Below are 27,681 nucleotides of genomic sequence, written 5' to 3'. Positions count from 1 at the left end.
AAAATGGAGTAAACCAAATGGACAACAAAGTGTAGGACCCGCCTAAAGGATACGAAAAGTTTCGATAAGAAATCTTCATGATGCAGGATGTGCTGAATGCATTAAATGTTTTAAAAAAACTTGTCTTTTGAGTTGTTTTATTTCATGAAATAAATCGTTTTGCTAATATTGTGCATTCACATAAGAACATTCATCGTTTAGGCAGTATTCGCGTGGAGTCCTAGTCATATCTTTTGTCAAATGTCATATGTTAATATACTTAAGCAAAATTAACCTGAACTCCAAGGAGTCAGAATTGAAAAATGGCAACGTCGCAAAGGACATTTTAATCATACGCTACTTCGGTAATTTTAAGAGAACAAATGTCTTAATAAATATCTTGGCTTACAATGGTTTTGTTGTTAGGTAATGTGGAAATTTTAAGAACATGGCAAAAATGTATTGTTTTTTTATTTAAAATGTTTCAAATACTTTTCCATAATACATTTTGGTAAATTTCGATAGTAGAAGGAGTTTTTCTTGTAATATAATTGGAAAATAAAGGGGAATTACATCGAATTATTGCTATTGATTATTGTACGTAGTCTAAACCGTACATAAACATAGAGTATTGCATTTTACTTAAATAATTTTATAGTAAATAGTAATATTTCCGACCTGCTCAAGCACATCCCTATCTCTTTTGCTCGTTGGACCTTTTTTTCGATGTGAGCTGTGAGAGAGTAAAAGAGAGTTTGTTTTCTTACTCCCACCTCGAGGCATTTTGTTCGCTCGCGATGAGCGTAAACCGGTAAACTGCTCTCGCTTTTCCATCCTTTTCTCCCATCGGCCTTCTCCGTTCCGGTCGCTTAGTATCGTTGGAGTAAGCGAGCAAGAGCGGTAGAGACAAACGATATATTTTTGCTCACCGCTCGCATGATTTGCTGTAGGTGATCCGCTCTCACGACTCACCCGTTCATTTCGTTTTATGATTGTTCTCATTCATTCCGTTCATTCAATTGAACTCAGTACGCGAACCAAGCAGCCAGACGCAGACTGACGTTCCCTTTTGCCGTTTCGCACGAGAAAATCCCCATCGGTTCCTTCGTTTCGCGTTGTTCGGTTCAATTCGTTAGGCATTTCGTTTAGCCGCGAAACAATAGCAAAAGTCATCGGAAGTGTGTGTGTACCTTTTGTTTTTTTGTTTAATGTGCTAGTTTTTGACGTATAATCACCCCGGTGTATTCTGCTACGGCAACGGCAAGCTTCCGCATAACATAGCGACTCCATCGATCTCAAACCGATCTCTCTTCATCGCTGCAGGAAGAAAAGGGCTTCAGTTTAAAACGTAACCGAAATCGCCAGCAAAGATTAGCGGACTGCCGTGCGCACGTGTACGCGTTATCGGTCGTTTGCAGTACGTGCATTTGAGTGTTGTTTTGTGCATGTGTGTAACGTCGTGCTTACTTGGGAAAAATATGTGTCTTTGCAAACACGCGGTGAAACGAAAAGGCTTCGGAAACGCAGATAAAACGACGCCAAGCCATTAAGCAGAGTAATCTAAATAGTTTGAAGCAGCAAAACAAAAAAAATGGTACCGTCTACTAACAATTGCTCGCTATCTTTTTTACCCACATGGAGGAAGTGTCGTAACGCGTGAGAATCAAACAAAGTAGCCGATGAAACAGTAGTGGAAAGCAAAGCGTACTAGAACAAAGTCGACGAACCAACCCAATCCGATGCGCTCGTGTGTGTAAGAGTGTCCATCATCCTTCCATTGGTGCTAATTAGCAATCGCTCGTTGCTAGCGGTATGTGCTATTGCTGCAGTTTTGCTTCACTTTGTTGAAAGTAAAACGATCTCTGTCACGTGTAGTGTGCGAAGATTAGTTCCGAGTCCGTAGGAGGAAAATATAGTACAAAAATATTTATTTTGTTCAATCACGAATAAATTTGCATTTCCCCCAAAAAAGAGAGAAAAAACACAAGCGTGGAAAACAGTGTGATAAATCTTGAGTGTTAAACGGTCCTTTAATCATCCGATACGCGGGAAAAGCAGCATTAGAAACGGATGCGTCGCAAAGAAGAAAAAGAAAACCATCGTCATTTGCTAATCTATCGAAGGTAGATGAAGTAGCAGGCTAAACCCTTGGCTGCCACGAACCTCGAACGCCTACAACACAACCGCCAGCAGTATTGTACTTGGATATCAGTACGCACAGTATCGTCAGGGATAAAGATTGCCATCGTTATCCCTGATAGCGTGAAAACGACAAAGCGAAAGTGTGGAAAAGGAAGCGCGAACAAGAGATCACAGGCCCAAAAGACAGCTAAATGGAAGTAGCACGAAAAAGGTAAATGTTTGCATCCTTACTGGTAGTCGTATACGATACATCGAATTCCGGCTCTACTAAAAAGGAATGTCATGTCTCAGCACACCAATCAATCGTATTTTGTGAGCCAAATCAGATTATTGCAATTAATTTTGTGTATCCGGCCATCGGCAAGCAATGGAGTATCCTTGTGTTGCAAATTTGATAGAATGTGACTTCACGCACACTAAACTATGGGCAACTGAACAGGTTTTGTCACAAATTATTGATATCCAGTAGCGACACACACTAGCGTAGCATTTCGGAAAGGTTAGAGATTTATCACTTGATGGATAAACAAAATGGAAGTTTACCATGTTGGATGATAAAAATCTTGAACCAAATTTATATCATACTTTTGATGCGTGTAATGCTTTTGGGAAAGGTTAATTCTTCAATAGTTGGTTGGTAGAAACGATTTCTCGAGTCGCTACGATTGCCACAGATACGGATGAAGCACACGAACATTCGGGGGCATTGATCGAACGATGATCGATCGTGTTGGTGTTCGGAGCGTCGTTTTGTTTAACCTCCTCTGATTGGGACCTAACCTTGTTTGCTCTAGCAAGGCGATAAAGGGAAATAATGTCAAACAAACCAGAACAAACCCAAACTCACCTTGGCAGTTCGGTTTCATTCTGTAGACTGCGGACTTGCGCTTTCGTTTCGTGTTCTGGCTACTATCATTGTGTTGATAAGAGCCAGAACGGCTATCTGCCTTTTGCCCGTTCTGGGAACGTTCGCACAACGTCACAAGCATTTGCTCGTTTCATTGGGCAAAACACACGACTCCAATCGATACGCTAGTGAGGAAACAGCAACCGATAAGATGGCGGTGGCTGACAGACACAGAGGAATGCGATTGTTGGTTGTGCGGAGTATTTTTCATTTGCTTTTCCCACACTAGTCACCCATTTGCTGAGAAAATTAAAGAATAGCAAACGTGCTTGAAATGCTTGAACAAGCGTGTCCATTGATGGATAGAATTTGCCGTACCGTTACGATAATAACATGGGATTTAATTTTTTGGAACGACGTGGTTTTCCTCCTAACGTACTCCTTTGTGAGTGATTTTGGAATTGGTTGCCACAAAGTTAATTCTATCAGCATGATGTCAGAGCTGAGTACAAATAAATATTGTTTCGTTTTGATAAGATTTAGCTTCCCAAAGGATCGGAAACTATTAACGAAAGCCAAGCTATTGGGCGCGGTAATGCCTTGTGCTTCATGTATCCGAGATACAGGGATAACCCCATCAAGTTGCGAATAGCCTTCGTTTCAGTGCACCGAAGATCGCGAATCAAATCTCATCTGGACCGGTTCCAAGAACCCGGCAATCCGGTTAGTCCTGTATGATCGAGCAGGGTCGTTAACCCAAGAAGAACAAGCATAGCAGGGAAGTAGCCGTGGAACGAGTCAAAAATGGAATTTTTTGCAGTCTTTTGAATATAAAACAATTTCCATCTGAGATACCGCAGTAAATGATATTATATGATCGACTGTAGTAGTACGATGAAGAAACACGTGCGTCCTTAATCCAACAGTAACATACCAGTATCCCATGCATTGGAAATTTGGGCTTGTTTCATGTTTTCACAGAAATTCTATGGAAGCTTTCTGTTTCGATCCGTTGTACGGGTTTGTTTTCTATCGAAAGGTAAAACCCCGATAAAACCCGCTGACACGACACGGCAAAACCCCTCAAGTGTAAATATGACAGCTGTTGTGGCGTATTCCGTGCTTAGCAGGCCGGATCGCGCTGGGTTTCTGTAAAAGCTGCTGCTACTTCATCCACGAAATGACAACAGGGAAGTCAGCGTCAACAAGGAATCGATGCTGATGCGTACGGTTGCTAGGCAGAGGGATATCGAAAAACGGCCGTAGGGTAAACGAGGACACGGGCACAAATGCATCAGGGTAAACGATAAACTGTTGGCACACACGTATAGATATTGCTCTACCCTGTTGGGCCCCGCTGCCGAAGCACCATTACCCTCCTCGCTCGGGAAGGATATTTTTTTATGCGTCATCCTCGAGAAACGAGTTTTGTGATTTGCTTCGCATGCGATCTAGGTGACGTTGTATATCAAACCAAACAGCCGCGTATAGAACTACACTCCGACCCAAGCGAGCGCGTGTGTGCATAACCCCCCCTACTGTCCCGATCATAAATCGGACAATGGCCTTACCCGTACAGCATATTTCTGTCTGTCCCTTTAAGTGAATGGCAAGTCACAAACCAACCGCGGCCCATCGGGCCGAGTGAGCGAAAGGATTAACTAATTAGAGGGTCGTAAAACCGTACGAATGCATATACGGTCGGGCAAAAGAGTTTGCATTATGAGCAATGCTCAACTTAACACCGGCAAACATGTGGCAGGCCGGCAGAACACGGGTACTCTGCCGCCTATACTCTACCAGTGCGCGGTGCGTTTTGCCATCGTGTGGCGTCGTCTGGAAATGAGACAGTTGCATGCTGCCGGAAAGTGTCATGCTTCCTTCTTGGAAGCACTCGAGACACCCGGCGTCGTGAACCGTGATCATCATGAGCGTAAGGTTTTTCCCCACCGGCGAGAGTCATACGGGCAGACAATTTGGTTTCATGATCAATCCTATTTTCATTTCCGGAATTCGTTGCTCTGCACCATATCATTTGCAATCATTTTGCTTCCAAGGAAAATTACCTTGTAGTCTATTTGTTGCGTTTAGTTTTCGTCGGCGAAAAGTTTACCGAATGAGTCACACAAACGACCTAACCACCGGTCCAATCGTGAACCGGTTTTATTTATTTTTTTTCTGTTGAATAAGCCCTCCCTGTGGATTGCAGTGCACACAGTGTGCAGGGCATTTGCAATCTCGGACAATAAGCAAAACGGAGACTCCGATTGGATGACGGTCGTACTCCAAGAAATTTGGTCCAAAGTACCGCGACAACTGACGCGTATCCCGAATTCATCGATGCAAGGCTCGAGGAGCTGAGCGAAACCCCCCTTAGCTCCTCGGCGACGGAGACCACGTGCTTTTCGCGCTTTCTTGAGTTCAGCTGTGTGCTGGTGTACCGGGTGTGTGTGCTGCAGCCAAGATGCAGTCCGCGGCGAAGGAAGGAAAAGTGAGGTGGGTCGACGTTTACTACGCGAGTTTATGATTTTTCGCGCACGATCGATAGACAAAGAAATTTATTTTGAAACTGTGAAAACGTTGTAGACGTTGTGGTGGAGACGATAGCAAGCAGCAGCACCAGCAGCAGCAAGTAGCAGCAGTAGAAACAGCAAACTGCAGTCATGCGCAGGAACTGACCATCCAACCAAATGAAATCAAATCCAACAAATCCATCCAGCCATAGTGCTCGGTGTAGCAAAGCAGATTTCCTTATATATCCTACACCAGCCACTGGAGCTGGCTGGCCATGTCCACCCCGGGATGTGGATTTCGCTCAAATTCATTCAAGTGTGTGAGCTTTTTGGTACGCGAATTTCAATTGCGCCCAGCACTGGCGGGGAGCGTAGTGTGGCGCGAGTTATTGAAAGGGAAATATTGCACTCCGTTTCGGTCGTCCGGATTTGGTTCGCGGCAGTGGAGCATTTTTTTAACAGCAGCACACATTTTTGCGCATCCCTCTCTCGTACCCCTGGCCGTATGCTTGGCCTGGCGTAAACGCAAATGCGTGAGTCGAAAGCAAAATGCATGCGAAGTAAACCAAAACAACTTTCCAATAAAGAGTCGCATCTTTCCAATGCAACGGATGAATGGATGGGTGAACGCTAGGTCTGGGGCCTCCGCTCGAGATCGATTCGAGAGGTGGTTGACTCGGATGGCTTGTCTAGAGAGGAGCACCAGCCAGCATCATGAGTGTGCACTGCATAGATATCCGGTGCGACAGAACGATAGCAGAAGACAACATTTATGCTAACGCACCCGCATGTATGCTACAGGCGCTCTTGAATTACCCAAGGATCGCAGCGTGCTACAGAGTGTAGTGTGTCGCGGTGTATAAGTGCCGCCCACGGCCAGTAAGTTGTGAGCTCATCTCCCACGGGGCAATGAACGAATATAGCTCGAGAACGAAACCCCCGCATGTGGTTATGGTGGCGTTAACGAACAGAAGTAGCAGCGTTTACACCATGTGGAAGGGTGTCGCTTTGCAGCTCTTCAATTTGATCCATCCGGGCTTGAACATATGCGCCTATCTTGTGCATTAGTGTTCCTCCACTGCCGCACGTCAGCTGGGTTGGGCTGAAGTGGCGAGTGCGTAAGGGCATTGAGCATTGGGTAATGAGCGTGTATCGTTGGTCCTTGTATTCCCACGTGCGAGATCTGTGGGAGAACATTTCTATCGGTTGTCGGTAAAGAACCTGTCGCTACCTTGTTCACCGCTGCTCGTGATCGTAAATTACAACGGCACTGTTTCACTGTTTGGATCGAGGAAGCATGCCTGGAGGAAGATCTATGCCAGAATTGTTTCTAAATTTGGAAATCATATTCTACCCGTGAACGGTGGATCCAAATTAAGCGAAGCTGCATCATCCAAACCCTCCTCAGTTAATACAATTATCGTGATTTGACGATACGTGGGATCTCAGAGGAGGCAGCGAATGACTGTGCTGGAGGGCATTCTGATTCGTACCACGTGCGAAGCATTTTAACAGTTTGTGGCCTAACCAAGGCCAACGCAGGACATTTACTTGGCGCAGTGACGTAAGTGAGCACGTGACGTAAAGCTTGCTACAGTAGGTATACAGGCCTGGAATGTGTGGGAAGTGAACTATTCTGGTGGTTCAACTAGGTCCCATTTCGTTGCTCATGATTGATTCCGTTCGTCGTCTGATGGATGTAGCCCTGATGCTGTCTTCTTGCTACATTCCACTCGTTTGTCACAAACCAGCATCATCATATCTCATCGCGGTTCATCATAACGCGGTACCCGCGGTCAGTTCTTCGCGAAGGTCTCCTCATCTGAATGGAGCTTGAAAACGGATTCTTCTCACTAAACCGCTTCAAGGTGATCAACTACGGTAATGACCACGACGGACGAACTCTGCTGTTCTCTGCTGGTCATTGTCAGTCTTTTGTAGTTTTTTGTTGTTGTTTGGTGTCGTTGTTTCGACCAGACATCCATCCAAACTCCATCCAAAAACTCTTGTCAGGGTCGCCGTAGGCTACAAACTTCAGAGCTATCAAAGAGTTGCAGCTCTGTGCTGGGTGATGTCAATAATTATTCATCGTATCACTTCCGTGCCACCTTCCGTGTAACGAGTTGAATTGTAGTAACATTTGTATTAGTAAACTTTATAGTAAAATTGATGGAAATTGATGTTGACTGATGAAAACTTAACGTCATGGTCCATAAATAGTCCTTCAGTGCAGAATGCAACTTATACAGTTATGCGATCGCGCCAATGACCTAAAATCCCGCTTTTGCTTGTCGCTAGTGCCCGCTGGTCGTTCTGGGCCAAAAGTTTACCATCCAGCGTGTCATTTTACCCCTGTGGAAACTACTTGCCGGTACGCAAAGGGGTTGAAGTTGATATAGGTTTCACAATTGAACAAAAGTTTCCAATGAATAATTTGAGATAATGTGTGATTATCGTATTTTCAGACGTCGAAACGCAACCAGCAGATCCGTCCGCTTCGTTTTGCTTGCCACCGGTAGGCGTCGGGGTGTGCGTTGGTGTGTGTACGACTGTTCCGGACTTATGGATGCTACACACCGCGTGTTTGTCGATGCGCGATACCCTGCGGGTTTTGCGGCTTCGGTAGCTCCCCGGCGTGGTGGTAAATGGTATCGAAAATAATATGCGTTACACATGTTGCCTCTTTTGATGCCATTTTTGACGGTTTTTGCACTCACACAGCACCCCACCATGCTGCTTCTTCCACTTCCCCGCCCGGCGGGTGCCTTGGTGTATCGGCCGGTTCGGGTGGGTCGGTTCGATCCCCTCGGCTGGGTTCAATTCCGGATGGGTTTTGTGTGGTAGTTTGTCGAAATCGACCTCCGTCTACATTGGGGCTGATACGGAAGACGGTCACGATCACGATCACGATCGCTAGAATGGAACCGATTCGTGCCAGTGAGAAAAGGTGAGCTCAGTAAAAGTTGGCGAACTTGGGCCCAAAGTCGGCAGATGCAACTGTCTTCGGCCGGTTTCAGGTTTTGCTTCCGTTGCCCGGTGGTTCAGGAATACGGTGATCGGAGGTGGTGGCGGTGGTATTTAGTTGTTTCGGTCTTTTGAGTATAGTTTTGTACTTTTGTTTGCTGAGTGTTTGCTACCGGTAAGGGGAAACGTTCTAAACGATGTTCCACATCGTGAACTCCGAGGAGAAGAACGGTGCCCCCGCGCACTGGTGAATTTTGAATTTTGGATGTTAGTACACCGTGTCCGTGTTGGGGAGGGGGAGATTTTTTGTTCGTTTGCTGGCGCTACTGATGATGCTGCCCTTCAGCTGGTGTGGTGAGGCCGCCATCCGATGCGAACGAGAGAGCGCGTCAGTGTTCCGTACCGTTTCAGTTCACTAGCATGGAGCGAAATCTGAATCGTACCGAGCGCAAAACACACATAGTGAAAAGATGATACAACCCGGCAAGTTCCAGCATTGAGTCCGGAGGTTTACGCCTTATAGTCCGGGACCCGAATAATAGCGAGACAGCTCAATTCAGCCCAGCTGAACAGCACATGGTTGGGTACCCCACAGAGTCACTCAGCCGGCCCCACGAACAGCGCCGGAGAGGAGGCAGATCAAGTCATCTACGATCTGTTGTGCTCCCCGAAGATGGCCGTGGCTCGGCATGGAAAATAGTCAAGGTTCGGTGTTCAGTTCACGTTTCACTGCATTGTAAACAATATACATAAAACCGTAAGCGGCTTGGAGCATGATGATGGTGCCCCTGGTGCCTGGTGTGTGCGGTGTGTGCATGCTTCGGATCGATTGATCTCGCGAATGGATTTTTATGCTACGACAACCGGCTCTTGTTTTTCACCGCTCTGCCGGAACCGGAGACAGACCATAGCGCTTATAGTGTATCAGTGCTATACTCAACGGCGCAGACCCTCAGCCTCTCAGTCGTGTCGAAATGCGCATCGACCAAGGCAACAAAGCAGCGATACGATGCTCATATGTCCGTCCTGGTCAGCTGGCCATCGGGAATTGAGCGCACGATACTCTTGGTGTGCCGTTCGTTTTGTGCCGCCTGTTGTTGACTCGAATTCGCATGGACGCATTGTTGGTGCGTACTACAGCCGCCAGGTGCGTCATATCGTCAGCTGATGTTGGTGGCTGCTGTGCAAGTCCGGTTTTTCGGACGAACGTTAAGTAAACTGACCTTCCTTCACGATGGTGACATACCAAATCTCTCTGCGGTTCGCAATAAAAGCTGACACTATTGCGGCATAGCAACGATTTACCAAATCCTTTTGGCCCTCTCGGCTTCGTAGCCAACCATCCGGCATCTCTTGGTGATGTTGCCGGTGGTGGGGATGTTCATGAACCTCATGGATGTGTAATCTTGATCCTAGACCGTACGATTGTTTGAAGGTTAGTCGATCGGTAGGCCTTTCGGCGAGAGGAGGACGGAGTGTAGACGGATTATACCGTCGACCTGTCCTCGACAGATGATTTTTGATGTATCTTGGAGCTACATTTTCCCTGCTTCAAACTGGTTGACGGCAATCTGCACACCAGTCTGCCGAAGATTTGGTTCAGGCAGAAGTGTGAAATATTTAAAACGTATTCAAATTGAAATGACGTGATCGCTTGTCATTGTGCCGCCAAGTTGTTGAATAAACATGGCACCCGAGCTCTGCGTGGCACAGTTGTGTGACGGTAGCAACAATCTGCAACGCTGGCACTTCAATCCGCCAAACAAGCCGAGATGAGCTTCATAGCTCTCGGCTTTTTTTAGAGCGAATACCTTGATCGATGATATCGCAGTGTTAGTTTCGTTCTGCTCTGTACCTGACGAAGGTCAGGTTGGAGGTAGGAGTTTGCTGATGATTGAAGCAAAAGAAGAATCATCTGCACAAGCCTTTTTTTCATACACAAGGTGTTTGGCTATCATTGGCTGAGATGTTTTGAGATTTTTATTCGCTCAAAACCCGGAACACCCGGAAGTGTTCGTCGATAAAGCTCGTTGAGTTGAGCTTGTCCAGTTCATGTAGTAGCAGGGGTAGTTGATGTCCGGTACTTGAACAGACAAGTTCAATGGACTTCAATGGCCGGCAAAGCAAGAGCAGACCACAGCTGTGTGGTTCTATCAGAACTCACCGAGCGTTCGTTGGCACTTCCCTGTGTGTGTGTAGCGTGTGAGTACCAAGGAAATGCCACGTTTCGTTCGCCGCGAGATGCAGTTTCCGCTTGGAAAACATACTAAAATTAGCTTTTTCCTCTCGATTCTTGATTTGTTTGCCTTTGCGCCGCGCGAATCATTGGTTCGCTCTCTTTTTCAGCCGCGGCTTCTGATGCAGCACGGCATCTCCACTAGGCAAATGCGGAGCGATCTGACATTTACACACCGCCGTCGTATTTTCGCTGATGGGCAAAGCAGTGGTGGAAGTGTGGAGAGTACGCACACGCATCTGGTTTCATTAACATTCCTGCGCATGGGTGGCCCCCCTCCTCACCACCCTTTTCCCCGCCAAAACTTTCCACCATATGACATTTTTGGGAATTCATTTTCCCCTGTTATGGAAACTGGATTTTCGTATTTTGCGTTGGAAACAGTTCGGCATTGGACATTGGTGGAACTCGTGTCCACCAGGATCTGGATATTGTGTCTTAGATGTGAAGATGTGATTTAATGGATAGCTTCTGATGAGTTATTTTCAGCACACAGTCCTTGGCACATCAAGAACGTATGCGGACGGTTCAGGCGATGTGCAGAATAGTGTCATCTTATGTATTATACCCGTTGTGAGAGGACAGTACGCCCTTCGCCGCGTTCTAGGTTCCGCAGTCCCGGGGCTGGCGCAAGGTTTTCCGAGGATGAGCAAGCGGCATTGGGTGTGTGGAAGTCGACCGACCTGCATGACCGAGTAAACAGTTCAGCTGCGTTTGACAATGGATTTCCGTCGGTTTCGCTTGGCCGTTTTTACATAGCGAAGCGGCACGGCTCCGCGGTCAGCTAGCCAAGCGACGATGCTAAGCGATGCGATCAGTTGGAAACGCGTTCTCCACGGTTTGAGCGCGGTTTCGACGCTGCCGCCGTGGCTGCGTGTGTTGGTGCGCACCTTTTTTTTGCGCCATTTCGGGACTCGCACAAGGGAAAGGGTCTAAGACAAAAGGCGGAAGGTGATGCGTCGCAGAGTGGACGGTATTCGAAGATGATCTAGTCCTCCCCCCTTCCGCAACATCGGCGGTCAGCTGAACCGCTTACGTTGTGTCGCTTCACTGTCTTGGACCACTGGCGAAAAATCGATTTGTGTCGTCAGTGCAACGACTCGGCACAGCACAATCACGGAAACGGCCGTCGATCGCGAAGATCCGTTCCTTGAATACGAAATGAAGTGCTAGAATCCACCCCGAGCACCAACAGCACCGTTCGGTTGTGCACGGTTTGTGCGTTTTTTCGGTTGCACACATCGCTGAGTATCTTTATCGCTTCGCCAAGCACGTTCGTTATGCCGCTCACACACCACCGGCAGCGGCCACCGCCTGCCCTGGCCGCCGGTTTCCCTTCGCCGGGGAGTCCCTTCGATCGGAATCCTTCTTCCTGTTGTGCGCAAGAACGAAACCGTACAAAAGAAGTTTCCAACGTACGTGTGCTGCCTCGACATGTCATGCAGCTCAAGGGAACGCATTCAAAGCAGCGGGAGTGTCCAACAGACGGTTTCGATGTGCAGGACAGCAGGATGCGAGTGCGTGGTGTAGAGCATCCGCTCTACTCTCTCGCAGGTCAACCTCCAGGGGTTGCTACCAGAGAGCAAAAGTCTTGGCCGTTCGCAGTGCTCACAGTCAATGATGATGGCAGTGGCTTTTCAATTGGCCAACGTCCCACCACAGACGACCTCAACCATTCATTAACGGCGATGTTGGTTGATAAGGGTGGTGGGTGTTACGAGTGAGCATGTGCGTGTGTATGGTAGGGGTATTGGCCAATTAATTTAATAAAGCATAAACAAATGCGGGGAACGGATCGCAGCGCGTGGATCGCAACCGTTTCCACAAGGTCGCTGTCAAGTCGCAGACCGAGAGAGCATTTCACGACTGACGGTCATGCGATCTGACGCAAGGTTCGGTACAGTCGCATCCCCGCATGAGAATGTGATCTCGTTTTATGCATAAATGAGATCTTTGTGTGGTACCGGTGGTGCTGAGTAGCATTGACATAGTACGATTAACTGTGGTCGGGTAACCGAAAGATGTTCGTCATGATTCGCTTTCGTCCTCCGGCGAATGGAGCGAGGTGTGATCTGCATTTGCGTGTGGATGATATACTACGTGTTTTGACCTCTCGCTAATAGGCCATGGCACCATGAGCTGCAAAGCGTACGTACGTAAGTATTTAAGTCCATGTTCGACGCAATCTTTTATATATTAGATAGTTTGTACCGTTGTTTTTTGTGGGAAGTTAGCGGTCTTGTTGCCTTGTGAAGGTTAACGCAACGAGGACATTCTGAGGGGGATGTCCTCTGGAGGTCGTTGAATCACCTCGACCCGCGCGACACCAAACACATGCACGAACATTTTCGGTTGGCAAAGGGTCACAAACGGACGTATCGATTACACAAACAATAACTTTGAGGAAGTAAAAAAGATGATACTTACCCCCCCATAAGGTAAGGGTTTGGTAGCCGTTTGGTCGATCGGTTTCTTTATCGTTCACGGTGGATTGTGTCAGATTATAAGGGTGTATTGCTGACCTTCGTTAATTTTTTTTGTTGTGTCGAAATGAGTGTCTCCGAAGTGCCAGCTGAGCGCATGAATTGCTGGTCTCTGAGACATCCATAGTTCACTGTACTTAAAACCCGCATAGTTGCCATTGGTGAGTGAGTAGTTAATTGTTTTTCCAGTTTTCAACCATCATTGAGGTGGTTTAAAATTGAATTATTGTAATAATCTTTTTTTTTTTTTGGTGGCCCATTTTATGCCGGTTGGTTGTACTTAGTGTCGCCCACTTTTGTTGAATGTTGCCTACATGTTGCTGAGACTGTGCCGGGTTCTTCATTCGCAGGCTCTTACACACATAATTCGAGATAGGTTAGGCAAGCTCTGGGATGTATCTTGACCACCAATCTTACCGTGCTTAAACGATTGGTAATGATAAAGAGATAAATATGTGTGTGTGGTCATGAGGAACGTCCAAACAAGGAAAACCCGGTGGCCACCTCCGCAATCGTAGATGTCGCGACGCGCGGACCCGGTCGTAATAAGGCAGTGTTTGCCATTTTATCGTTGCCGCCGTTTGCTGCTGTAAATGGTGTAGCAAAATAATAGAAATAATGATGCCTGACCTTGGCCACATTCACATTAGCCGCGACCGTATCGGTCCCGGGAGTCCGTTTTTCCGCTGTTGAATAATCAAAACCTGCGTTTTGCATGCGTCTTTCTGTTTGGTCTGGTTGCCGGTTGGATGGGGAGACAAAATGGCTTTGATTTTAAGGCTTAACTTCGTATACCCGACGTTTAGAAACGGTGTGGGTGGTTAAACCGATGCTTGGCAGAGTTAACACCACCTCCATCAAACTCCTTCTCCCATACGTTGAGAATTGAGAATTGTTTCATTTTAGCATCGCTTTATCATTGTTAATACCGTTGTACCAATGTTGTTGGCCATGTGCTATGGATAGGAATCAAAACTTGCATAAAGTATGCGTTTTCCCACAACACGCGCTCATATTGTACATGCACGGATTGGCAGACAACGAAGGTGCGCGCGCACACGTGTGAGGCCAAGGTCCACACGAACGTCTGTAAAAAACGTGTCACAAAGAGGGAAAAGAAACCCCACACGCCGGAGCGATAACGCATAATTGCACAAATGTTCCCTGCCCTGTACGTCTACCCGTTCCCGTGATGTTTATCTCAAGAGTTTGAAAAGCGTAGAAAAACCTCGCTGAACCGCTAAAGACGAGAGAAATGGTAGGAAGTTGCGCATGCAACGTGTCGTTGTAGTTTTAAATTTACATAAAGCAAAAGAGCGTTAAATTGCTGCTAATTGCTACTAAGCGAGACACACTGTTCACAATTCACAGTGACAGACCGGTAGGGATGCAGGACGACCGTAGAAGTTGCAAGACTTCGGACGGGGAAGTTCCTGATCATTCAACTGCCATCACTTGGTGACATCACAAAACTGATACTGCAACACCACTGGAAGAGACGAATCCAAATGCTATCGTTGCTGTTTGAAGGTGATCTGTAAAGCAAAGGGTGGGCATCATAATCTTCAAGGGCACTAAGACGCCGCCACCGTTGTCATCGAAACAGGTTTAATTTTTTGATCGTTTGTCTAGCGAAACCGCCAATATCTAGCGAAGCGGCCGTCGCAGTCATACATTCGCAACTTGTCGGTGGATCGTGATGTGACAAGAAGGCGAAGAATCCCCAACCTACCGTACCGTTGTGGCCAAAAACCCGATACGACACCGCTGTTGCTCTGGCAGCTTATTTGATTTGCATTTAGCTGTGGTTCCACCATTCATAAGCCGAGCTTGGTTCACGACACCTCATGGTCAGGCCGGGGGTTTGTGGAGGACGCTCCGATGGTCTTCGACGCGCACATTGAATGAAGTTCGTGCTGTGGCAACTTGCTTTGGTGGAGGAGCAGGAAAAGAAACACGCGCCATTTAGCAACGTATCAATCGATAGGCAAATGTCAATAACTGTAGCAACAGCAACCCCAAACTCTCCTTCTGTGCACCAAAATGGGATTCCTTGGCCGAGCCGTTGCGTACCATGTGGCCATCTATTGCGTTAGTAGCTCGATGTGTGGCAGCTGTGTCTGGTGGGCAAAGATTGCGTGGTTTGCTTCGAACCGCAAACACACATACATCTTGGCCGCAGATGCTTGGTTTCTTGTTGAGTTTTGATCACCAAGGTCGTCTCATTATGCTCAATCTGCATAAATTTTTTAATGGTCATTGTTTTCGGTAAAAGGTCAATCGCTAGCCGCGCTCCGACGGGCTACCACCGCACAGCTCCACCATCTGCTTCGCCAACCACTTTGAGCATACAGGCGCACGGTCGCGCACGGTCTCACGTACGAGGTCATCTTAATGGCGCACGGCACGCACCGACACCTTGCTGCCAACCCGCCAAACTGCAGCGGGCGCGCAAAGTACGGTGTGGCGGTCGGGCATACGAAGCGTGCGGTCAATTCGAATGATATGACGGTCGCCGAAAAACCATCACCCTGCGTCGAGAATAGGCCATGCTCTGTTGGTGGTTTGGTACGCGGGGGTTGGCTGCTAGGACGACCGTTGAATTGTGACTGTGCAGCACGTTTAACCGGTCCTTGCTTCAATGGCTTTGTACGGATTGCAACCTCAACCGCTCGCGCACGATCATTGTGCAATGTTTGCAATGCGGACGATTGAGTGTGCGCGCGCGCGCATATGGTATGCTTATTTTATAAAGTTTACAGTGCTATTCGACTTACTTTAAATGTTTCCCGTAAAAATTTTGGTACGATAACGTAGAATTGTGTGCTTAATAAAGTTGTAGGCGTTCAGAACGCGGTATTAGACGTAATGTCCCTTGTGCTTTTTTTCTGCCCCAGAGGATTGATAGACTAGGGAAGGAAGTAGATGCGACGTGTGCGATGCATTGCCACCCGTAGCACACGCGCGCACAGCTATCGGTGTCAGCAATACCACATTGCAACGACAGCGGGCAGCCATTGGTCTCGCGATCGCTCTTTTGCTGCATTATGTAAAGCTGCAATAAAAAAAATGAATACGAGTACGTAGTCGGTTTCGGAACAGACGCTACTTTTCGTCCCCGACGCGGCGGGCGTGATGCTGTGCCTGGTGCCGCTGCGCATTGAATGTGCCCCTAGAAGCATGTCATGGTGTGCAGCATAACATGGCAACATGGTGCTTTTATAGTACGCATATAGTTGTTTTTTTTTCTTTAGTAACTTCGCACTTATTTTGCACGGCGCCACCGCGGACAACGCAACATAAATGCGCGCACAAACACTCCTTTTTGCGCAGGGGCTTCCACTCCCAAATACAGTTTCCCAGCACCCGCCGCTAAATGTGCGCGGCTTATGCCACGGTTTTGGTCAGATTTGAAGGTTAACGCGTGTGTGTGTGTGTGTGCCGTCTCTTTCTGTACGCAGCCGGGTGGCTTTAGCATTTCAATCATAATGCTCTCTCGGACCTTACATAACCGTCTCGCTGACTGGCCGGAGTCGCACGAACACAAACCTTCGCAAAACCGACGAATTGCTTCCCAAGGTCCGTGCACAACAACCATGGAGCATGGGGTCTAGCAGCAACATTGAACAATCGATCTTTGTCGTCTGTGAGCATGTTTTAGAATTGTTGATTTGGTTTTTGCTTCATTGCTGGTAGAGTCAAGCTGGAATTAATGGTGACACACAGCAGTGTTTGATTATTAAAATGTATGCTTATCCTGTTTTGTAGTGCATTGCCACATCACTTGGTCGTCCTAGGAATAAGTATTTAAGCTAAGTATTTTGAATGTTCCTCCGCTCCGCTCGTACTGACGATCGGTCTGAGAGTTGGACGGATAAATCTCTAATGCATCATCCATCATATCATACGGTGCATATCCGTAACGTTACCACATGATAGTAGAGACAGACCACAACCATTATACCGGGTCGTGCCAGGCCTGGCGGGCATGCAGTGTCTCGCAGTCTAGAAATTAATAATCAAATGATTCATTCTTCGTGAGATCTGTTTTGCATCTGGTTCGCGGTGTTAGTCATTATCATCGTTATGGTGAATTGAATCAATTTACCATATGCCGCACGGATGTGTTACAGCGCTAACAGACAGGAACATTGAGAAGCAACAGCCGCGGTTGAATAAGCCCTGGTCCCGGGATTTAACACAATGTGCATACATTCACTAAATCACTCATCGGATCATCGGAAACAGGATGTGCCAGATCATTTTAGTTAGGTTCCTTTTCAGACTTATCGGCGGATGTGGTGAATGCATATTATCACTCGGTTCGTTCGTTTGCGCTTTCGACTGAGCGTATAGCTTTACTGAATGTTTCGTGGCCAGCCTTTTTCTTTCTGGTTCATGCCTGCATTACGTCCGAGATCCTTGTTTGCCTTTTCCCAGGCCCGAGTGAGGTTCGATCTCGTTGCATGCGCTGTAAACTGATTCCCGGCCCAGTAATCGACAGTCCACAAAAAAACTTTTGGTCAGAGTGTCAGGTTACCATCTTCAGGCAGGTTAGACCTTCACATTAAGTGGAGCGAAGATGAATATATGGTGTGTGTGTTTTTTTGTGTGTGTTGCCCGTCCTTTAGCTAAGTGTCACCCAAGTATATTGCCGGAGGCTCTTAAAGTGCTTCAAGTATATTAGCCTCCGTACGGGGTGCAGTCATGTATCACTTTGATGAATACCACATCCGTCTCTGCTGGCGGAAGTTATAGCAAACGCGCTTTAAATATCGAACTTTGAACATGAAAAGTGATCGTTTTTTGGAAGCTATCAATCCTGCATACCACACAGCGATCGACTCATTGTCACCTTTGCTTGCAGCGTCTGGAGGTGTTAGCAGTTGCGTTGCTGAGAGTTGATTCGCCCATTTCAGATGTTGTAAGGCAAGGCTTCTTAAGTTTACTACCACTCCACTTTTACACCGGCGCAATACGACTGCAATGATATTTATGTGGCCAGTTGATGGTGTACTTTTTAACCAGCCGCTTTAACCTATGGTGGTAGAAGTTGTCCTCTGGTTTGTAAAAATTGTTACACGTTTTTATGAGCCTTGTGCCGCGCTGTACCATTTGTGTGTATGGTAGTGCGGGCTCGTTAGAACTCGTCTACCCGGTTATGTTTTTTTTCTTATTTGCCTTTACCTTTTCATAACGGCTGCAGCTAATTACGATCCAAACAAATAACGTACACAGCTGTTCGGAACCATGCTGACCGAACCGTAGACCAAAGTGAGGAACACACAACCAGAAGGGGAACCTACTTTTCCTTTTGAGTAATGAATTATGACAAATTGATACAACGCAACCGTTGCCTTTTTTCTGCATTTCATGAGGAGAGTTAAATACGCGGCGGCCCAAGTCTTTTGTAGAGACAGTGCGTGCGATTGCTTTCAGTGTGTGCCACATTATGGGAGCCATGTTAGTTTATTTGCAACTCTCCAATAAAGCGCAACATTTATTGAGCTGTGAGAATCTTCTATTTTTTCGCATCTGAACCGTAGTAGTGCTATAGGGCATTTTAAGTTTGTTTGACTCTATTAAATCGGAGAGAGCTATCGAATGTCCTGGTTACAGGAAAACGTTCCGGATGGGAATTTATACCGGTAAAGTCCTGTTCCTGACCAAACAACCAAAAGTCCCAAACTGTGAGAATACTAAACCAGACATTATTTCAAGACCGAAATGAACGCAAAGAGACATTTTCACAATAATAGCAATGCAATAAAGGTTTCTCACGAATTTCATTTCTAAATTGTGTAGCAAACAGTCATCGTTCCCAAAATAAACGATAAACAACGGCAAGCGGTAGGAATGGATACACACTTTATCGATCGCAATGTAAGGACAGCATTTTAGAAGTTCAACAATCAAGAAGAACTCTTCTAGGAACTATGTGCAGCATCCTATTTTAGTATCCAGTTCTGACAGGATGTCGGCGCTGGGAATGGTAGCACCGGAACGCCAGGATTGCGCAAATGTACCATTGTGATCGATGATGCACATAAAAGGGTATTTTAAAGCGCGGAAAGGGAGACTCAAACAGAGCGTGAGAGAGCAGGATGGCACAAGAGGAATACGAGACGGGGTTCGGTGTGAGGGAAACGAATAAAAGGAACGGACGTGCCCCGGGTATATAGGGAAGCACTCCCCTCGACCCTCGGCACCTCCAGCCGACGTGTGGTGGAATAAGGAACGAATCAAGCATCACAGGAACAGGAACTGCGCATGATCCGTGTATATCCTGTTCGTGTTACGTTTTCGAAAGGGATCGGTTAGTAAATGCAATGAAAGTATTTACACTGGTGGCCGGATGGATGCTGCCCCTAACGTGATGTTCCTGCGCTGTCACTGTGTGTGAAATCGACCGATGGCGGGTACCAAGCGGTTCACAGAACTCACACATACACCGCGTTGCTGCTGCCGGATGCTGCCGATGCTGCTGCTGCTGCTGGCTGGCTCGGCTAGAATGAAGAGAGAGAGAAAGAGAGAGTACATAAGAAACGTTGTGGCCGTACTCGAATAGTGATTTCTCTCCCTTTTATCTTGCTGTTTGACATTAAATCGATACGATTCTATTGTACAATTTCCTTGCTGGCACAACCTTTGAAGCGTGTATGCGTTGTTGTTGCTGCTGCTGCTGCTGCTGCGCATTCTTTATCGACATCGCCATTTGCGTAGATCCCTCCGGAGAGATGTATGTGCGTTTTAATTCATGCATTAGTTATATCGTAGCTGTTGGTTGGCCCAAAAGGGGCGAAAGGAACACGGGAAGAATGCTAAGTTTTCTCTTGAATTTATTGCTCTTAAAGCTTGTACTTCTGCTGAACCGCCCATGGAACAATGGAAACGAAGATCGAATCAGACAGATACGCCAGCATAAGAACTTGTACCAGACGCGTATGTATAGAATATACATACCGCTGTGCAAGTGTTGAGAATGATGAGAAGCGTGTTTTTATAGCGCACAGCATCGTACGCAAGCTCCTCTGATAAGCAGCAAGGCACGGTCCCGCACATACAGGGCAGGCAATAGGCAGGCTCCACACCATCAAACGGCAGGAAATTGCTAATGATTTTGACATTTAGTCGCCATTGCCGCAATGAATGCAATCGATGCAATGATAGCAATGTTTGTAAAGAACGAGGCTATCCGATCGTTTTCTTAGCAGCTACGTTACGCACTCACACAAACAAGCGCCCATTTGATTACCCGTGCTCGTGGTATGCGTCTCTGGTAAAGTCCGTAACATGCGCTGTGGATTCGCTTGAGTGACAAGTGGTAAATTCAATTTAAAATTGGTTTGACATTTTATACATAGATGGCAAGGGAAGCTTAAATTGGTGAAAACACTACTACCACCACTATCACGTTTGGTGTGGTACGTGTGAAGGATGATAATTACTGAAGCTGATGAAAGATGCTGCAGATGTGATTACCGACTTTAATGCCGCATACGGTAGGGGAAATAGATTATCCTTTGACTTTGGGGGGCTCACATTGTAGTAAACCGTTGCGATGTGTGTATTGGTGAAGAGAAGGAGGGTCTCTGTTCTTACTATTAAAACTGACCATTCGCATCTCTCCTCGGTTCGCAGTTGGCAGCAAACAGCAGCTGCTACCTTGAGGCAATTCCTTCCTTTCTTTTTGTTGATATTCTTTGTCCATTCGTCGACAAACGCAACTTTATACACACCTGCAGCAGCAGCAGCGGCAGCAGCAGTAGGTCTGGCAAGGTGAAGCAAAAATGTGAAATACAACAAAAAAGTAATCCTTTGAATGTTCATTTTCACCTGCTTGGGTTTTTGGTAAAGGGTTTTTTTATTTGGTATTTGATTATGACTTTCTCTGCTAAAGTCGTTGTGAATTGAACCGCACGATGTTGTGAGCATATTTTGTTGTTTTCAAAACATATAGGAAATTAGACCATCTGCCGAATGTATAGTGCCTATACTCACCAGCAAAAAGGTACTAAATGGTCATGAAAAGAAGAAAGTAACCTACCCTAAATGTCCTCGTTGTCTTTCACTTCGCTCTCCATGGACTCCAATACGATTGTTTACGTTCTATGTGTAAGCAAATGCGTAGACCTTGAGTAAACGCTTCCTTTTACTATGATATGGGTTTAGTACCTTTTACTTATCGGTTTTGTTGGTGCAAGTGGTGTTCGGAACTCTTTGCTGTTTGATTAACCTTGTCGGTAATTTTCCATTTTCGGCTTCGGTTGCAGCACTTTCGTTCCGTTGAAGTGTGTCTGGTTTTTCGGGAATGGTTCACTACGAGGACCAAAATATGGAACGTGTTTCTTTCTGGGTCGGATATTGTGCGCTCTTGTTTACAATTCCCCAGTCTGGCATTCCGTCAATGGACTGGGTGCACTAAGTGGACAAACCAGAAAGTAGTATAACAACTCGGAGTATTCGGCGGAATTGTGCATCGTTGTAGAACGAGATGTGGGTGGGCGAGCCGAACGTAAAAGCGAGCGATTATTTTTGGATCGTTTCCCTCCGATCGGTGCAGGGTCACAGACGCACCGTAGTAAACAGTGGCCGGCTTTGTTCCTGCTGGAGAAAGGAATCGCTACGCCCAAGGACATCGGCATAGCACTGATGTGTGTATTTTCAACTCTCTCTGAATAGGGCCATATGTGGTTGGTTATATTTTTAGAGCGGCGTTTCGAAGAAGAAGTAGATATGTTCATTGAAAAAGATGCTATGTAAAAATATTCCAACACAAAGATACATACCTTGGTATATGCAGTAACTAACGGATGCATTTTGTTTTCTTAACATTTGCAGATACAAATCTAGCCGGGGTCCGGTGTTAAGGTCAAGCGAACGTCGCCGTCCACAGAGTATATCGTCATCCACACCCGCACTACTGCCGCGCGTGGTCCTGAACCGCATCGATCCTAGAGACTGTGAGCAGCGTATTCGCGTATCGTACAAGGTTGCCATCCGTAGCACCAGAAGCAGTCGCACAAATAACACCAGCAGTAGTCACAGTGGCATGAATATGGGCCAAAAAATCAGTGGCAGCGTCAAAACGGTCAGCCGTGATCAGCCGTCCCCGTTCATTCCGAAGATTCCCCGCGAACTGGCAGCTCACTTCCAGCGTCCAGCACGGCTCGACGTACTGCTCGATATGCCGCCGGCGCCGCGGGAAACGCAGCTCAAGTACTCGTGGAACTCGGAGGACCGATCGCTAAACGTGTTTGTGAAGGAGGACGACAAAATGACCTTCCACCGACATCCGGTGGCACAGAGCACAGACTGCATACGGGGCAAGGTAGGCTTCACCAAGGGCCTGCACGTGTGGGAAGTGACCTGGTCAACACGGCAGCGCGGAACGCACGCGGTGATCGGTGTGGCTACCGCTGAAGCTCCCCTGCACTCTGTAGGTTATCAAAGTTTAGTTGGCCTAAACGAGCACAGCTGGGGCTGGGATCTGGGACGCAACAAACTGTTCCACAACTCCAAGTCCTGTCCGGGCGCCACCTACCCTGCGATACTGAAATCGGAGGAAACATTTCTGGTGCCGGACAAGTTCCTCGTAGCGCTCGACATGGACGAGGGAACGCTCAGCTTTATTGTCGACGGCCAGTATTTGGGTGTGGCGTTCAAGGGATTGAAGGGACGGAAACTATACCCGATCGTGTCAGCCGTCTGGGGGCACTGTGAAATAACGATGAAATACATTGGCGGATTAGATCGTAAGTGGAGTTGCTCTCTCGTATCAGCTCGCTGTGTATTCAGTGGAGTTGAAGATTTGCAATGCTAACACGTTTTTTCCCCTTGCTTTCTTTTAGCCGAACCGCTACCATTAATGGATCTCTGTAGGCGCGTCATTCGCCAGAGAATCGGCCGGACGTATTTAGAGGAACGTATACCAAACCTAGCCCTGCCGCAGTCGATGAAAACCTATCTGTTGTACCGGGATCGAAGATAATAAAACGTCCCACAAGTGGGTGGTAGACACGATAGGAGAAGGGAAAGGGCCTCGCTGAGCCCCCGATAAGGACGGAACACCATCGTCACCTTGGAACACGACAGTAAACATAAAATTACTACACCCCTTTACAAACAGTTCAACCGCTCCTTCAAGTGTAACAACACATACATCCTGCGGGATGGCAGTAGCAGCAGGTGTGTCGTCATAAATAGTTTGGCTAGCCTGTTGGGTCCCTGTGTTCTTCTCGTTTACTTTCATCTTCATCAACCGTCGGGGATACGCTTCCCATCACCTCCAGCATGTGCCAGCAAACCAACCGATTTGAATTCGGTGTCGCGAATTACAAACCATGTTTGTGTGTTGTGTATGGTGGTGCAGGTTATGTGTTATAGAGCGCAGAATGTGAGTCGGAACACGAGCTTTTCAGTTGAATCGAATCGGGCATCGATCGCAATACGTGAGTGTGGTGTAAAAATAATATCTACACAGATGATAAAGAGCAGTGATAGTATTCGAAAGCAAGCATAGTTTTACGATCATAACACCGACCAGGGCAGCACGGCTATTAAGTATAGATTAATAATTGTGTCCCTGCCCCACGTGGCGAAGATTATGATAGCTACTATTACAAATATTTCATTGCTATAATTATGGAAAATTGAGGACAAGGTAAAGCACTACATTTTACTACTAAACATACTAAAAGGTGTCAGATAGCTACACAAACACTCACACCCTCGAGTTAAGATCACGAGCGTTAAGGATTGTTTTGCTGGTACGATCCCTGTAGTAGACCGCATAGTTTTGATTTGTTTGACATCCCTGTACTATTTGTGATAAAAAAAGAAAAGATAGCGTAACAACATTCAACGAATTCGTTTGCAAGATGATTCGGTGGTATGATGGAATCTCCCGGTACAACGTGGAAAACACTGTTCTGTGGATCAATGGTTGAAGCTGCTGTTTAAAAGGGGAGGAACGATGACCGTAGTATCCAGGTGTTCCTAGCAGTTGGAATTACAATAGCCATGGGCACCCTCAGCAGAGCGTGGTTAAAAGCAATAATTATATTGATAGACAGGCTAGGGCAGGCCAAGAGAGGTGACTAACGATATGACGTGGATGTGGTGACCATCGCCTTTCGCACAAAACTCTTACCACACCCGGAACAGCACAACCTCTCATTATACAATTACATTACACATAGCAACTACACAAACGACCATTCAGAGAGCATAGCCTCTTTTTGGGTTTGAAAACAAATAGTGGCATAATTGATCGACGACAACCGATGCAATAAGTTTTCTCATCTGCTGTGCGTCATGTGCTTGTCGCCGGTAACACGCTCGCGAATGAATGAGCGGGCCTACAGCAAGATAGAGAGAAATGAATACGCAACGTCAGAAAACTGCGAATTAACGAATACAGACATTTAGCGTTACAAACATGCAGTATAGGAAACGAAGCAGCAGACCCTAGAATGGCATTGAAACTGGATCTTATCAGAATTGACGACAAGAGAAGTGTGAAATCGTGTATTAGGATATATACAGAAATATATATCTTAGGCAGGGTAAACTCTGGCAAAAGCTTTTGTAAGATAATCCCAACGAGAAGTCCGATGATGAGCAGAAACTGACTAAAAGTGGTTCTACAAACGATGCTGTCGTTTTTCATTCAAAAGGATTGCGCTTCCAATACCGACTGGACTGGACAAGACAAACTACGACATCCACAAACCACCACCACCATGGACCTGTGTGTCATACGGCGCTGCTCCCCTTTAATATTGTCACATGCGCCCTCTTCCACAAACAAATATCTGGTATTTTGTTCTTAGCCGGTTTGCAGCACAACGGAACCCTATGCCGTTCCCGGACACCGCTGTCAGCCGGCGTTTCTCAAGTTGTAGACAATTTTAATTCTAACCCCTTCTTCGATGCATGCTGTGTGCAACAGGATGTGATGTACATGTTTTAGAAATCTTTTTTGTTTTGTTTTTAGTATTTGTTCGTATGCCAATGAACGCAGACTTATCGCGTTATCGTGCCCGAGCAACATCCGAATTATAATTGCGATATTTACTGTTCCTCCTATTATCGCTTGCGATGTTCTGTGCAGCCCATTTCCCTCTCCTCCTTCAATGTTTGGAACCATCCATCGCCCATTTTGGGAGATTGGTTTAATGAATGGTCCATTGCTTTGGGCCATCATTAAAATACACATCTACACACACATACCCTTCCTTCCCCCCGCAAAACGGACTAGAATCATGGCGGAAAAGAGTATCGATAAACTGTGTTCTGTTTTTTATAAGCTTTTTTTAACGACAAAACAAAAAAAAATATGTAAAATAGTTTTTTTAGTGAAAAGGATATTGTAAAACGTGCATGAGATAAAAAGTGCGCGAGTGCGACGTGTGATCAAGCCAGAATAGAGAGATAGGAGAACGTACGAACGAGAACAGAGAGTAGCGGTGGTAAAGAACGAAGGACAAAACATCCTAAATCCATAGCAATGCGATGACGAACGCCACCGTGAGTGCATGATAGGATGCAGTAGAGAAGAAGTAGGGTGTGCGTGCAGAATTGCGTGATTGCGAATATTTGTGCGTACGTGTGGGAAGGTTCGGGATGGAGCGGGGAGAAGAAATTATAATATTACTGCCTGTGTATGAATGGGAACCGAGCGTCTGGATTCGATCGAGTGTGAATGAGCAACGGAGAAATACACGACTCCGGAAAAGAAACGCAAGCCAGAGGGATGTGCTGGGAATGAATGCGCTAGGAAAAGGCAACGAATAGACAAGCAAATATCCTTCCGCAAACACATGCGGATACAAAACGTATATATAATATAGAGCAAAATGTGAGAAAGATTAAGCAAGAGTTTAGAAGAAAAAACAAATCACACAGAAGCTTGACAGAATGAATGGGTTAGTCGAGAAGAAGTCGATGTAAGAGTGAATGAGAATGAAAAAAGAGAAAGCATTATAAGAGCGCGCCCTTCCGTTAGTGTGTGCATTTATCGAGTGAATGACTCCCGATGATGATTCCTCTTGTTTAATAAATCTACTGGACTGACAATGTGAGATAAAAGGGTTTATATATATGTAAGCATTGATTTACTTTGCGCTGAATGATGATTTTTTGAATTTTGCTTTTAAACCGATAATGTTTGTCTATTTACTACTACATCGTCTATTTATATCTGCATCGAGGGCGAATATTTCTACCGAATGGGACATAGGAAAGAAAACCTCGACGCTCGGGCACTACTACAACTTCTTCAACGGGACAATAACCTCATAAGTTGTAGGGCTGCCATTTTTGGCTTTTTTGAATTTATTTAACCGTAGCAAATCTTGCGTACGAAGAGTTGGTTCGGATGGACTTTTGGAACGGTCCTGTCGTAGACCTGCGCCGCTACCAAGAACACCACCGAGCCTACATGTAACTGCTAGTACCGATTATAGTCGAAAGAAAGAAAACATGATCAACCACGATAGCTCCGAAACCAAGAGTATTTGTAATGAGAAATTGGAAGTCTCAATATACGAGTTTGATAGAAGCATGAATATCCAATGAATATTGTTATAATTGAAGATGATCTTTAATTTCCAGTTCTACAGTTCATCGATATCGAAAAAGATTCGGATACGATAGTAGAACACGTTGATTACAACAATAAATTTTCGTTTCATAAAATGCTATTAGCTACATACAATAATGAGCAGTGCTAATTTACAGGTACTTGATGCTTGCACATGCTTGTACAGGATAATTTGCATTTTTTTCTATTGACAACTGCGTTATAAGTTAAGTATTCTCGTTAGGTTAGTAGTAAACGCACGCATTTTTACACAAAAGGACCAATACGAAATCTCGCCCAAACCGTTTCTCCTAACGTAAAACTAGCTGCTTAGCTATAGATTACATTAAAGCCATGCAATGGTATGCATTTCCTAAGGTGACAAAAAGCAGATGATCAGCACTCTATGTTGATGTACTACAATCAGTGGAGGATCAATCCCCTTGGAGGCCCTGGGCGGAAATATAGTTGGGGCCTCTAATTTTAAAAACGATGCAGGATGGAAGGGGGACATTGAGGGGACTTGAAATGAGACAAGGCCAAAAGTGCAGTAAGAAGGGGCCTACTCCGCCTACCGTTTGATCCGCCGCTGGGCCGCTCCTAATCATCTTCTTCAAATGGTCCGCCAGGGCCATCACCATCTTCGAATACAATAACGGAACCGGCTATATCACCACCAACACCAGTTACCACTGTATCTGTACTCTTCTAAATGGAGCTACAATCATACGTGCGCCAACTTCGAGAAGCTGCACGTGGTGGAATTTACAACTACAGCATCTAAGGAACACTTTGCCATCGAATTGGTTCGCTCGCTGTGCTTCCGGGATATTTGCCATGCACCACTCAGTTATACTTCTTCGATCTTAACTTAACTTAACAAAACACTCAAGCACCAGCATTTGGTGGTGAACTTAATCGCTATTGTTTAT

The 27,681-nt window shown here is 46.1% G+C and overlaps 1 protein-coding gene across 2 annotated transcripts; it reads left to right on the top strand.

Annotated features, from left to right (window-relative positions):
• Nucleotides 1-1,006: 1,006 nt before the first annotated feature.
• Nucleotides 1,007-26,253, top strand: LOC128300756 (protein gustavus). Of its 2 annotated transcripts, none has more exons than XM_053036940.1 (3): nt 1,007-2,332; nt 22,006-22,919; nt 23,016-26,253. In XM_053036940.1, exons 1-3 carry the CDS (start codon nt 2,313-2,315, stop codon nt 23,153-23,155), a joined length of 1,074 nt encoding a protein of 357 aa, XP_052892900.1. In that variant the 5' UTR covers nt 1,007-2,312; the 3' UTR covers nt 23,156-26,253. The 2 variants fall into 2 exon arrangements, with proteins under 2 accessions (XP_052892900.1, XP_052892901.1); XM_053036941.1 differs by lacking the exon at nt 1,007-2,332 and adding an exon at nt 21,183-21,202.
• Nucleotides 26,254-27,681: the final 1,428 nt, after the last annotated feature.

The sequence above is a fragment of the Anopheles moucheti genome, chromosome 3 (assembly GCF_943734755.1).
Source record: "Anopheles moucheti chromosome 3, idAnoMoucSN_F20_07, whole genome shotgun sequence".
Classification (NCBI taxonomy): Eukaryota; Metazoa; Arthropoda; class Insecta; order Diptera; family Culicidae; genus Anopheles; species Anopheles moucheti.
Note: the sequence above shows the minus strand (reverse complement) of the source record. Positions and strands in the feature narration are given on the sequence as shown.

Coding starts and splice junctions, on each gene's coding strand:
- LOC128300756 (XM_053036940.1), top strand. CDS start 2,313: ATGGAAGTAGCACGAAAAAG. Junction 2,333..22,005: donor ATGGAAGTAGCACGAAAAAG/GTAAATGTTTGC, acceptor TAACATTTGCAG/ATACAAATCTAGCCGGGGTC. Junction 22,920..23,015: donor ATACATTGGCGGATTAGATC/GTAAGTGGAGTT, acceptor GCTTTCTTTTAG/CCGAACCGCTACCATTAATG.